Source organism: Mixophyes fleayi, chromosome 6 (genome assembly GCF_038048845.1).
Source record: "Mixophyes fleayi isolate aMixFle1 chromosome 6, aMixFle1.hap1, whole genome shotgun sequence".
In the NCBI taxonomy this organism is placed as follows: Eukaryota; Metazoa; Chordata; class Amphibia; order Anura; family Limnodynastidae; genus Mixophyes; species Mixophyes fleayi.
The window spans coordinates 28031499-28046213 of NC_134407.1; the positions used below are offsets into that span (position 1 = coordinate 28031499).

Here is a 14715-nt window from a genome sequence, read left to right on the forward strand (position 1 = left end):
GCCAGAGGGCTGTACACAGCACAGCTTTATAAAGCCTTTCCAGCATTCTTCATTCTGAACTCTGATATCTGGCCAGCAGCATGTGGAGCTCATCGCTTGGACTGTGCCTGCTCCTGACTGTCATTCATGGGGGAGACCTTACGGACCCTGACCCGTAAGAAGAATCTTTTTTTTTCACTATAACATGGTGGAACATGTTAATGCTAGTCAGATAACTAATAATATCTATATTTAGATGTACTTGTACATTGTTAGCTCTTAAGAGCATGAGCATCTAGTTGAAGGTTTATAATTACAACCTTTATGTCTTAACATTAATTACTTGTTTTGTTTTGTTCTGTAACTGTTTTTTTTGTTTTATTCACTATTTATCTTGGAATATACTTATGTCGAGTACTATATTCCTATACAAATAATGGTCCTGATTCATTAAGGAAAGTAAGGCAAAAAATGAGTAAGTTTTCTCCTGGACAAAACCATGCAAGAAGTGCAAATTATTTTTTTATTTTGCACATAACTCAAATACTGGCTGCTTATTCATGTAACACAGATATACTTCATAGCTTAATTTAAAGTTGATCCTGGACATACCCTACTCCAATTATAAATCTGCCACCACATTTTAAATTTACTCTTCCCTTCAATGCAACATGGCTTTTGCCAAGGTTCAAAGTTACAATTTTTTTTTGCTTTATTTTCCTTAATGAATCAGCCCCAATATGTGTAAATTATAAAAGATATTGAAAACCCACCCCAATACCCACATTTAGGTGAAGCATAGGATTGTAAGCTAAGAATTCCAACCATCTTTTAAAACCTCCTCCTTGTGGGGAAGTCATGTGACAAGTTTATGATGGGACGCGGCTCTGTCTCCTTCTTTGCATAGCGGGTGGCGGGGCATGATGATTCAAAATCGCATTAATAAGCCCCGACTCCATCACGACCCGGGAGGATGCCTACACTTCCGAAAACTCCCCCAGGAAAAATTATCTATCTAGCTCTATCTCTATCTCTCTCTATATATATAACTAAACATTGTCTTCCAGTAGAAAAGCCCACAAATGACACAGTCCTGCAAAAGGGAAGTTGATGCGAATTCCTGTGCTCTGCTGGAAAGGCTTTGTAATGATTTATCTCTTAATATTTTTTTCATACTAAAAGAGTAAAAAAAAACCCACGAACAACCACAATTGTTTATTAAATTTTAATCATACTTTCCAACTTTTAAATGAAAAACCTGCCCCATGCTATTAGCACTGGGACTCCTTCCAACACCCCTGGTTGGTGGGTGCTGGAGTAGTAAATTAGCACTTATATGTGGCACAAACCTGGCAGCCATAATGTGCTTGGGTATACTAGTACTTGTAGAACTACAAGTACCATCCTACCCATGGCTGTCAGGGCGTATCTATAGTGCCACATAGGAAAATACTTTTAAAAAAAACACACATACAAAGTACAGAAAGTCCTTTATTTGAAATAAATACTCCCCCAGTTCTTCATTCTCCACTTATTAGACTCATTTCTTCCTCTTTTCCACTGTAATCCAAAGGTAAAAATAATACAAATCTGTAAGATGACAAGTACTTGCTCCTGGCAGAGCTGCAACACTAACAAGAGGCCGGGTGCCTGTCCAATAATAATGAGAGGCTTTGCTCTAATTGGTTAGCATGAGAAAACTACAGTGAGTAGTTATTTGCGTTTAGACGTCACGTGGAGTCTCAATAGTCATCATTAATCATCATCATAAATACAGACTTTTGCTCCAGTATACCTTACAACTTTTGGGTATCTGGCGTCAGGACAAGGGGCGTATTTGAAGTGCTAGGCTGCTCCGTACTCTTTTCTCCTCCCTTTCAAATGCCATTCATTGCCGTGTGGCACCCATACACCGCTGCTTTGTCATACAGAGCAGCAGTGAATGAGACATACCTCCCAAATTTCCCACCTGCAGGACAAAGATGTCCTGTTTGGGATGGCGGGACAGAGCCCTCAAATTGGGGGTGTCCCGTCTAAATCAGGACAGTTGGGTGCTCAGCACCTGGGTGTTGAGCACCCTCAAGACGCTTCAAACATACGCATCTGTGGATGTGTCCACCTGTAACTAAGTTGCAATTGCGCTAATATGCCCTTACTGTACTTGCACACCTCTTTCTTCCCCAGTTTCGCCTTTGTAAGCGCAATATGTATTAAGTGTAAGATCCAACCAATTCTGCATATGGATGTATACATGCGCATCTTTGGTGCGCATGCGCAGTATGGAAATGCGCATTTTACGCAAAAAAACAACAACTGACGTACGTCCAACTCCAGATCCATGTTGTGCAGCAATGTCTATGTGATGGTTTGTGCATTACATTCCCCATCTTAGTATGTTTACTTATGTAATTTTTTGCATTTTCTATGCTACACTCTAATTAATATGTACATATTAACCACATATAATAAGAATAGTGAGTATAATCGCCAATATATAAAATACAATGGATTATAATTTATAGTTGGTCAAGTTTGAAATATAGGGACATTTTCAGGAACAAATTTGTAGAGTAAATTTTAGAAACTATTTCCAATTTCCCATAACACACAGAAAGAGACAAGATACAAGAGTCTAAGGGGTATATTTACTAAACTGTGGGTTTGAAAAACTGGAGATGTTGCCTATAGCAACCAATCAGATTTTAGCTGTCATGTTGCAGAATGCACTAAATAAATCAAAGCTAGAATCTGATTGACTGCTATAGGCAACGTCTCCACTTTTTCAAACCCGCAGTTTAGTAAATATATCCCTAAATGTAGTAGCAAACACAAATGCACCTGCCCAACAGTAAAGTGTCACTAGAAATTTTGTTAGTGTTGGCAGCCATGTTTTTATTTCTAGAATTGTGTTCATATCACTCTGCCCAAAGCGATTCTGTCATTAAATGAATGTACAGAACAGCACAAAATCTAGGAAATGGAAATAAAACGTGTGTCATTAAAGATTAGATTTTTGTTTACTAACCAGTGCTAATATTGTCAGATTAATTAAACCTAATCCTTAGGAAACATTATGAAATGTCACCATGATTGTTTAGGCATTAGTTTAAATTTGCATTGTGCCAATGGAAATACCTGTCATTTTTTCTGCTGTATGTGAAATAGGCACACCCAATGCATTGCAGCCTTTTGTTGAAGATGTATTCCCTTATATCACCACTTCCACCCAATCGGGGAGTGTAGGGGCATACATTTGTGGCAGTTATTCAAAATGTGGGTCATTTAATGATGGGCCGTGCAGTGTAAAATCGCACCTCTTCATTTGTTCTCATGCACCTGCGGATGTGTTTTTGCACTTGCATATATATATATATATACCTGTAAAGTACCAACATTTGTTTCTTTCAGTCTGGGAGGGATTGCAAACCCATCTTTTTGTTACTAAAGTTTTTTTTTTATGGCTAATGAAAAATGGGCACAAATGCACCCACATATTTTATCTTCAGGAACCTGGCACTTATCCTCTCTATGGGCATGCACATAGCAGGCAAATACAGTGGATAAAATCCTGTTGTTTAAAAACTGTCCTGCCAAGTCACACTGCCCACTGTATGTACCATGGGTTAATTTGTGTTACATGGTCTTATAGTGGCTGGAGTTCATTTTACGGGGACCATGAGACCAATGTAATGGGTCATATCGCTGTTTTTACTTGTCTTGAGTTTCCTATACCATTGCACTTACTGCTTTTAAATAAGCAATATTGGAGTTGGTGTGAGCATATGGTGGAGCAATATCACTACTTCTGCTGCTTTTGTGCTTCTTACAGGTGGCACAGTGGGGAGAAGTATCTGGGCCATTGGGGCAGGAGATACCATGGTGACATGAGGCCATATCATATAGCCTTATATGCCTCATATATTATGTGGAGGCATATTTAACTTTATGGGGATATTGTCTATATGGTGTCATATTGGCTAGTAGCCAGTAGGTTTCCACCTCCTCAGGTAAGAAGTATCAACATTCATACCTTTATTATATTTTTTCCTCTACTAATAAGATGAGCACCGAATCCAGGCTGGTAAAGTACTGGCCTGGTGACAACCACAGGGGCTACCTGGTGGCATGTATAGGTATATGAGCATAATGGTGATCTATTGGCATATGAGGCTATATGGGGCATATTGACCTTATACTGGCATGTGAAGCTATATGGACACATTGGTACTATGAAAGATATTTTCTACAGTGTCATGGGAAGGTATGAGGAGGTATTAGGGCTTTATATGGCATATTGGCTATCTGGCGCCTTGTCAGCCTGTATTGTGTTGTATACAGGCATGTAATAAACCTGTTCTTATGGCTGTGCTACTTGTGCTTTCCAGGTTGTGAGCACTGCTCTATAAGCGCGCATACAAATTGCCTTATTACCTATCCCAAGTAAGCACACCAGATGCATGCCCATGACATCAGTCACTTCACTGCTTTATCTGCTTTGCTCTTAGATTAGGGCCTCAACAATAGGTTTGAATCTACACTTGTCTAAGCTTATTGATTATCTGATTGTATTATGCTATACTGACCCGACTTGTATTCATCACCCTTGCTTGCAATCTTGGTTTTAAGGTTAGTTAGCCATTTATGAATGTTTGATAACTGCCCCTGACCTTGGACTTGAAATCTAATTTTGCCCCTGGGTTTTCAGCTCACATCTGTCTGTCAGCAGCTTCTAAGTGAGACTACCTATTGAGAGACACATTCTGTAGGGCTCCCTCTGTGAAGTCCATCACTCTTTTGCAGATGTTCTGGAACAAAACCAGGGTCCCTAGTAGACTCCAAAAAAGTAATAATTTAGAAATAAAATATTGTATGGTGAATACCAGCCCCCATTACGACATCTCCCAGTTTATTCAAAACTGAGGCACGCCTAGCCTCAACTACTTCCCTTTGTGCAATGACAATCCATTAAACTCAGCAATGACTGCACTCAGCTGCTTACCATAGACCAGCCAAGGTCTGCCTGTATTTGACAGTTTTCAAAATGAAAGTGGGTTCCTCTGGCAACCCTACTCCCAATACCCTTATTGGTTGTACTGATTCCTAGTCACAGAGCAAGTATTCATTCCTACCTTCACATTAAAGGATGAGATGCCATTTGTCTCACTTGTCCTAAATAATTCTGTGGTTTCTGAAATGCTTTACATATTCTTTATCTTCTTCATAAATAGTAACATATGTTAAGTTGGGTTTGTGGTAAAAAGAAGTGCAGAGTTAAAAAAGTCATGACACCTACCTAGCGAACTACTCCATTTGAAACACAAGTCCTTCTGTATTTTTCCTGCCTAAACTACTTACCCACCCTTGTAACACTATTTCTCTGTAATCTTAGCACTCAGCAGTTGCAGGAGGAGTCATCTTTTTAGTTTATTGCATAGATCATCACAATCATTTTGGACAGATTATCATGCATTTATTCATAATTGATTTACTTTACAGAATAGCTAGAATATTCCACAAAACAAAGGACCTGTCAGTTAATCTTAGAAGCCAATGAAAAGCTAAGTTCAATTGGTGACCACTTAGGACGAGTAAAGACTGCTATTTAATCCATAGTTATGTGGGTAGATCTGGAATGTTGCAGCCCAGGGTAAAACTGCTTCAGTGTGCAGTTCCCGACACTCAGCACTGACCCACCATCAAATAGATAAGAAGATTTCAAACTGTATCGGTTGTGGTCTTCTGTGTAGGGGTTCAAAAGGACCCCCTAAGGAAGCCACTGCCGGTTTTACATTTATTTACCTAATGTATTTCTAATTTATCTATTTATAATTTATTCATAATTTTCATTTTGAATTGCTATTTATCTACATTATTAACTTTCCTTCTCATATCCACATTCTCCTACCTCTTCTACATCCTTTTTATCTGCTCACCATTTAAATTACTACACATATCTGACACCGCATACACACCAATCAGAAACAGCTCTGACCCGTTGAGGCATGGACTCCATAAGACCTCTGAAGGTGTCCTGTGGTGTCTGGCACCAAGACGTTAGTAGCAGATTTTTTAAGTACTGTAACTTGCGAGGTGGGGCCTCCATGGCTTGGACCTGTTTTTCCAGCACATCCCACAGATGCTTGATTGGATTGAGATCTGGGGAATTTGGAGGCCAAGCCAACACCTTGAACTCTTGGTCACATTCCTCACACCATTCCTGAAGAAGTTTTGCAGTGTGGCAGGGCACATTATCCTGCTGAAAGAGGTCACTGCCATTAGGGAATACCATTGCCATGAAGGGGGGTACTTGGTCTGCAACAATGCATAGGTAGGTGGTACATGAATCCCAGGACCCAAGGTTTCCAAGCAGAACATTGCCCAGAGCATCACACTGCCTCCACCGGCTTGGCTTCTACCCATAGTGCATCCTGGTGCCATCTCTTCCCCAGATAAATGATGAACCCGGCTGTACATATGAGGTAAAAGAAAATGTGATTCATTAGACCAGGCCACCTTCTTCCATTGGTCCATGGTCTAGTTCTGCCATTCATTTGCCCATTGTAGGCACTTTCGAAAGTGGACAGGGGTCAGCGTCGGCACTCTGACCGTTCAGCAAGTTGTGCTACAGTAGTTCTTCTGTGGGATTGGACCAGACGCATGTCATTATCAATGCTCTTTCATGCGAAATCCTTAAATTCAAATGAATTGATAAGATCACTAAGGGAGGAAGTGCAAAGGGAGAACAGCAGGGGGGCAATAAAGGACCCTTGAGGGAAGTCAACAGGAACGGGAAGAGAAGATGAGGTTGAGTCAAGGATAAAGACAGAGAAAAATGGTTGGTAAGGTAGGGTAGAGCACAGTGTACAGAGATCAATGAGTTAAGGGTTTGCAAGAGGAAAAGATGGTTAATAGTGTCAAAAGCTGCAGAGAGGTCAAGAAATATACTTTGTGAGAAATGACCCTTAGATTTGGCAGTGAAAAGATTGTTTGTGAACTTTGTAAGGGCATTTTCGGTGGAGTGGCGGCAGAGAGCAAAAGCCAGATTGAAGTGCATCAAGGAGGGAGTGAGAGAAGAGGAATGTGGTTAGATGATTGCAGACAATCAGCTCCAGAAGCATGGAAGCGAAGGGGAGGAGGGAGTTTGGGTGGTTAGAGAGAAAGAGGCAGGGTCAAGGGAAGTTTTTTTGAGGATTGGGAAAGTGTTTGAAGGAGGAGGGGAAGTAACCAGAGAAGAGGTATAGATTTAGGAGGTGTACAATGTTGGGGCAAGTATCAAGATTTAAACTCATAGCATAAGTTCTCTTTTTTAACATTGTTTTTTTTCTGGGAAGGGGGTCATTTTTTTTTGTGGGCCACTGCCCTAAAGAATACAGCCCTGTGTTGAAAAGGCTAGGGCTGATTGACATTAACAATAATGACAAACTGTCATGAAACTCACCTCTCCTCGCTCCATCGCCATCTCTGCTTCTCCCTCTGAGCCGTGCTTCCAGGTATTGACGGTCATAAGTTGGGGCAGGGAATTTGAATCTGCAGTGCATTTAAATCTCGCTCTGACACTCGTTCAGTGTCAGAGCAACTTGAAGCTTACTGATCCCTGCTGCAGCCTGTGCCTTGTGCCTTCCCTGTGTTACTGCTGTTCCAGACTCTCTGCTTGGCTGACCATTCCCAGTTCTCCAGACCCCAGTGTATCGTTCTTGCCTGACTATCCGCAGCCTTTGCACCTTTCTCCGTTATCTTGTGTAGCAGACCCGCTAGACCTGACCTTGACTTTGTACTTCGCTGCCAGCCTGTGTACCAGACCTGGCTAGACCCGACCTTGATTCCGCCTTCTGATTCTGTACCTCACCGCCAACTTGTGTATCCAGATCCGGCTTTCTAGACCACGCTACCTGTTATCTGTCCTTCCTGAGTACCATTCTCTATCACCATCCGCAGTGCTACATCTAGAGGTAGACTCCGCACCTCTGGCCAACCAGTGTCAATCTAGGTTAGCTTGAGTCCCTGAAACCTATCCGTTTCACAAACATAAATTTAACATACATGTCACCCCATTTATAGAAAGATTTGCACAGTACTGAATTACATAATTATATTACAATATATCAATATAGTATTGTGTTATAATGAACCCTTGATTTGTATCAATGATATTTTAAATGAAGGCAGAAAGAGCATAAATCATTACACATTTTTGTCTTTGTAATTTAATTTCTTTAATTTTTTAACATCAATAATTTTTATTAAAGTTTTAAGGGTAGAGGGGTACAGGAAAAAGAAAACAAGGGGGGTGGATACATAGTGGGAAGCAGATGTAATTTCATTTCTTACCCATATTTTTATTCTTATTTTATCAGAACATATATGCTGTTGGTTCCCACCCTACTGAAAGCTGGCAAAGAACAAAAATTCTGCCTAGATCTGTCCCATCTTAATGAGTCTGTTACAGCGACAGTGACCCTGGAGACAGAGCAGCAGAATACAACGTTACTAGAGAAACGCATCACACAATCTGAGGACAACTGCTGCGTCACATTTGTGGTGAGATTTAAAGATCAATGCATTTTAAATTTTCCTTTATTAGATAATCATTTGTGTGCCTCATCCCTAAGTGAGGTCACTGTTTCTCAGTAAGAAGTTGGGCCTGATTCATTAAGGAACTTAAATTAAGAAGTTTCTTATTTAAGTCTCCTGGACAAAACCATGTTACAATGCAAGGGGTGAAAATTAGTTTTCTGTTTTGCACATAAGTCAAATACTGACTGTTTTTTCATGTAGCACACAAATATCAACTTTAAATTTCAGTGTACAAATAATCTATCAAGTATTTGTGTGCTACATGAAAAACAGTCAGTATTGTTTTTCTCTCCTAAGCATTCAAGGGGCTGACATATGCGCTGTGAACCCCCAAACAGGGCATTACAGTGCATGTGCCACACTCTGTGTATGCTCAGAAGAGCGAGATGCTGCCAGAGTCAGCTTTAAATAAAGGCTTGAATTAGGTGGTCAGTGATGTCACTGACCACCGACAGTGCCTGGAAGAAGCACATCCCCTTGCCTGTCAATAGGCATGCATGTGCACAGGAGGAACTAGCTGGGGCTAACAATGAGATGCAGTGATCAGGGCAGCCGGAAGGCATCCGTCTCTGCAAAAAAGCGGGGACAGCGACTGACATGCACTTTATATGGGAGAATTGTTTTGCAAACAAATTCCAATGTAATAAAAACATTCAGTTGTACAAGTATAGCATGTATAATAAATACATTTCCAATGTCACCTAAAAATTTAAGTAAAGTAGACTCATGCAAGCAGTATCCAAATACTCCAGTACCTGCTATAAAATCAGGCCCAGTATATCAGTCAATGCATGAACACAAATGGATTCATTTGTAATGTTTAATCACCACTTACACTCTTATCTGTTGCTTCAACCTCTCTTATTTATCAGTGTTGATACTATTTTGTGTCCTATTAGACACCAGAGACAGACAAAGAGAAAGTGGGGTATGTTACACTGGATGCTGTGGGTGACTCTCTGCACTTCAAGTCTAGGAGAAGTGTCCTCATCAGAAATCTACAAAACCTGGTGTTTTTCCAGACCGACAAACCCATCTACAAACCAGGACAGAAAGGTGACATCCTTGTGAACTGCAGCTATCTTTCTTTTTTTTTTACTCAATTTCATTAAGAATTTCTGACACATTAATTCTGATACAAAGTAGAAAATTAGAGTTACAAAATAATTTATTATACTACAGAAACACAGGAAGTTGAGTAACGTAAAATACAGTGGTTGCCATATACTTGTACACAATATAAACAACAAAAACAATGTATACAGAGGCTTTACAACATAAAATCTCTGTTAATAGGTCATTTAGGTTCACTGATATTGATATCTTCTGAGGATATGCAGGGGGCGGTGCATGAGCAGCGATGCCTCCTTTGAGTTTCACAACACATGTTCTATGCTAATAGGAGATGACAATGGGTTCAGGCCGTGGCAGAACCAGTGGCAGAACTACCATTGGTGCAGCAGGTGCAATGGAGATAATGGGGCCCACTGCATGGGGAACTAAAAAGCTGTGGGCCCCGGTTCCCTCCTCCCCGCTTCCCTGCACGAGGGCCCACAGCTCTCTAGTTCTGCCTCTGGGCAGAATTATCGCCTTTCTGCCACTGCCTGCGACTACAATCATCATAACAGGGGCCCCCTAATCCCAAAGCCCTGCAGCCCCTTCACACTCTGCAATAGCAGTAATTCAGCCACAGGTTGCAGGTGTCACTATGTAGTGCTGTTGTTGGCTGTATTGCTTGTATTACTGTGTGTTACTTGGGGTTGGCACTGGTCATGTTATTGTTATCGTTTTACTCATATGATTGGTATGATCTAAATTTTCTGCATTCAGTGATTTTGTAAACTGCAAAATTAGGTCTAAAAGCAAAACAGATGGGATAGGGCACCAAAATAGTGTAGTACTGTTACACCATTAACAATACTAATAGTAACTACAAATGTGTGTACCAATAGATAGAATATTCCACATGTCTTATATATTGGTGCGCACATTTGTAGTTACTATTAGTATTGTTAATGGTCTAACAGTACTACACTATGTTGGCGCTCTATCCCATCTGTTATGCTTTTAGATCATTTCCAGAATTACCATCTGGTTTAATTGGGAATTAGCAGCCGCCTGGACATTGGCAAGTGTTTACAAACTACTGACTACTGGTACATTTAATCATTATTGAGTTACGTGCCATTGTGTATCTATTTTATTGTTCTAACAATTTGTGCAAAATCAGGTGTTCATATTTCTTATCTCTTCAGTATTCTCTTTTTATAATGTAAAGTATGTGTTGGTAATATAGATGCGTTTAGTTTAGTGCTCCTTTAGTCAGGGGTTTGCTTATAATGAGGGAACATAAGGCAGTTGGAGGAAATAAAAAATGTTTTTTTTTAAAAATGCTATTTTTCCTGATGTTAATGTATAATCAGTGGTATTTAACTTATTGGTAGATCTAATAATATTTGATGTGTGTAAAAAATTTTGTGTTTCTTATTTTCTATAGTCCAATTCCGTATTGTATCCCTGGATGAAACTTTTCATACAGCACCTGAGAAGGTTTGTGAAACATTTATACTTAAAGCTGAATATCCTCAGAACTTTGTATGCATCTGTTGCATTCAGCCACATTGTGAACTCAGAATGCACATCATATTGATGGGCTCACACCGTCTTGGAGATGTCAAGTAATTTGGGGCTTAATTGTCAAATGGTCACATAAATCGTCACATGCATCACCATCTTTATTGTTTCAGTGCAAGATTCCTGTAACAGTTCTCTGATTGCTTGTGACTTGGATTTGTAGATACCCAATATTGTATTTGTCAGTGGGGTCCATTGTGTGCACATCATTTCAAACTGGTAAAATTCCCTCCCGATAACTCACAGGCCTCCCATAGAGATCTCAAAGTGCCTAAGCAGAGAGAACTTCCACAACTTACGATCTGGGAGGAGAAATTGCTCTTTGAACTCTGGGAAAGTACTTAACCTTCCACCAATAACCTGTGGACCCACCAACAACACGTCTGCTTGGATGCACTGTTTGAGCAGTTTTAGAGGGAGACCAGGAAGGGAATGATGATTTGAGGTCCTCAACTACATGATCTAGTGTAGAAATATTAAGAGCCACTGATTTTGTGTCATTTTTATTCAAATTAGTTAGATGACCAAATTTCTCAAATTCCTGCATTAGGTTTGGAAGTATAGTAATCAGATAAGGTAATTACAGCTAGTAGATCATTGGAGAATAGCGCCAGAATTATTTTATGTCATCTTTGATGCCAGTTATATTCTGGTTCCGATCACTCTAGCCAACCCCTCCATGCATAGGATGAAAATCATGAGTGATAAGGGGCATCCCTGGTGGGTGCCATTTGTGGTCTTCGCTGCCTCTAAGAGACCCCTAGTTATTCTAACTTTAGTTAAGTGGTAAGATCAGAACCCAGACACATGTGCCCCAGCATCCTCCTCATAAAGTTCCAAGCAATCATATAAAAAGCCTTTTCGGCATGTGTAAGGTGGAAAATACCAATGATTTTTGTGGTATTAGCATGTCGCTTCCAGTCATAAAACCCACCTTGTCATTGTGCATCGGGAGAAGCTTAATCCTGTTCTCTATAAGGCTGGCAAATAACTACATCCAAATTGAGCAAGGAGACAAGGCAGTAACTGGAGCACATGGATGTGAACTTACCCTACTTCGGGATTACAGTTTAATATAGGCTACTATGGAATATTCTGGGAAAAACAATATTTTGGCAACAATTAAAGATTTGAAATAGGAGGGGAGTTAGTTTCCCCTAATGGTCTTATAGTAGATATTAGGGAAGCTGTCTGGGTCTGGGCTTTTGCCTGAATGGGAGATCTGATAGCTTCTAATTCTGTTGGAGTGAAAGAGACCTCCAGCAGCACTTTAGCTTCTTGAAGTTCTTCGGGAATTGGGCTTCTTTGCAATTTAGTTCTATCAATCTCTCTTTGAAATAGATTTCTTTGGGCGTTCATGACACAGTCACATTGTACAAGTTTGAGTAACTTAATTTGCCTCTCTCATCCTTCACTGAGTGTATGTAGGTCAAGGGCCTCTTGGCTCTGGGCCTCCCAGGTTTATCACCCCATTGGTAAAACTTGTTCCTACAACACCTAAAAGCTAATTTTGTTGCATCAAACAAAGTTCATTTAGAGATGTTCTCGTGGATTAGCTCAAGTATTATTACTGGAGTGTTTGTATCTGGTTTCCAGGTCCCAAATAATGTGCTGGAGGACTTCTCTACACTCCTCCATCTGCTTCATGAGGAAGGACCCTAGTTGAATACCCTTCCCTCATATGATATATTTGTGGGCTTCACATAAGGTCACTTTAGTTGTTTCCCCATTGCCATTGAAGACTGTGTATTCTTTCAGTGCCGCCTCCAGCTGGACCTTATATGTTACATCTTTTAACATTTGTTAATATTATTCAAAGTCCAGTGTCGGAGGGATCGGCCAAGGCTATTGAGAAGTAAATGGGTGTAGGATCTAAGCCAGTGATTTGGCCTATACAGGACATCCACCAACATGTTCAAATGCCTATGGCTAATAAATAATCTATTAGGGAATAGCTAGAGTGAGTGTGCAAGAAGAAGGTATAAACCCTCTCGGATGCATGGAGAATTCTCCAGACATTCACCAAGTGATGAACGTGGATTTTTTCTCCTCACTCTGCAGTTCTCATACATGGAGTCCCAGTGATGTGTCAGACTGTGGAGACTGAGATCTCCTCCAATATTGTAGTTCCTTCTAACTTATCCTCTATTAACTCCATGTCTATTGAGACATTTCTCCCACACTATCACCAGGGTATGACTCCACATGATCTTAAGCCATGGGGAAGGAGTAGGAGGGAATTACAACATTAAATATTTTATTGTGGTGTTTCCTGTTTTTAGTTCTTTGTGTTAATGTGTTTCTTACTTTCTTTTTCAGTTTCCTGTGATTTATATTGAGGTAAGAATAATGTCAGTTTTTAGAAAAGTAACTTCAATTAATAATTTCCTACTCAGCAACATTAAACTTCTACTATCTTATTTATTGACAGAATCCTTTTAGGGCTATCAACTGGTGTAAACATTTTTTTCAGAACATTTTATAACATTTCTGACGACCAGCAATTTTACTTATCATTATGTTATTCCAAAATGTCACTGATATCAAGTATGGAGAATAGGTATTATCAATCTGTGACTCCCTAGATGTTGTGGAACTACTTTTCCCATCATAAACCTGCACATTATTCCTAGTAATATAGCAGTGCCAGGAGAATGTTAGAAGATCATTTGTAAATGTATTAGCAGTTGTCAAGCATGGTTCTATCCTGGTGACATGTAAATTGTGTGTGCTTGACTGCGATTTGCTGCTGAATTCTATTGAGTATGACATGAGCTTTCTGATGCACTTTCCTCATTCTGAGGTTATATGCGTCCCTACATTTGCAATGCACATTGAGTGCTCACACTACAGACTGCTAGCTGGATCAACTGTATATGAACCATACTCCCTCCTGCCCTCTCTCCCCAATAATAATGTAGGAGAAATGACTAGATAGCATATAAAATAAAATAATAAGGGGACTTCTTGTTGCTGGTATCTCCAATTATGCCCAGACTTCTCAATTCATGTGCTGCTTATAGAAAACGTATGGGCTGAGGGGAATGCTGCCCTTTTCATATAATAGTTGTCATACTGTAATACTATTGAAGCAACACTGTTTTTTGTTTTGTTTTGTTTTGGTTGTATGTGTGACACATTGCATTGCAGAAAGAGATTTCCAAAGGGCAATAAGTAGAATATTAAGCAGAGTAAGTGTAAATAGCAGGTCTAACATTAGTAATATGCATGGAGGGTAAATGGCAATTGTTAAAAGAGACAAATGGACAGACATGATGGACTTATTGTTGAGTTGAACTAGTGTTACCCTGCAATTTAAATTTTTGACAGCAGACTTTATGCACTGAGTAGTCTACCCATTTCATTGCCTACATGTTTTGTCTTGGGCAAGTAGTGGATCATAAAGTGCATCTGTCCCATACTCACAGTACAAGATTAAGTTTTGTGTGCTGCACTAATTTTCATGAGAACGTAGCCTAGCATTTTTCTGAAAACCAATAGATCATAAATATAAGCCAGGCCGCATGA

The 14715-nt window shown here is 39.9% G+C and overlaps 1 protein-coding gene across 2 annotated transcripts in view; it reads left to right on the forward strand.

Annotated features, from left to right (window-relative positions):
- Positions 1 to 39: 39 nt before the first annotated feature.
- The window catches only part of LOC142160963 (alpha-2-macroglobulin-like), a 75325-nt gene continuing 60649 nt past the window's right edge, over positions 40 to 14715 (forward strand). For both annotated transcript variants that reach the window (XM_075216109.1, XM_075216110.1), the window contains exons 1-5: positions 40 to 154; positions 8334 to 8517; positions 9453 to 9609; positions 11051 to 11103; positions 13507 to 13527. In XM_075216109.1, the coding sequence (XP_075072210.1) occupies positions 81 to 154; positions 8334 to 8517; positions 9453 to 9609; positions 11051 to 11103; positions 13507 to 13527 (489 nt within the window). In that variant the 5' untranslated portion in view covers positions 40 to 80. The remainder of the gene's footprint in view (positions 155 to 8333; positions 8518 to 9452; positions 9610 to 11050; positions 11104 to 13506; positions 13528 to 14715) is intronic.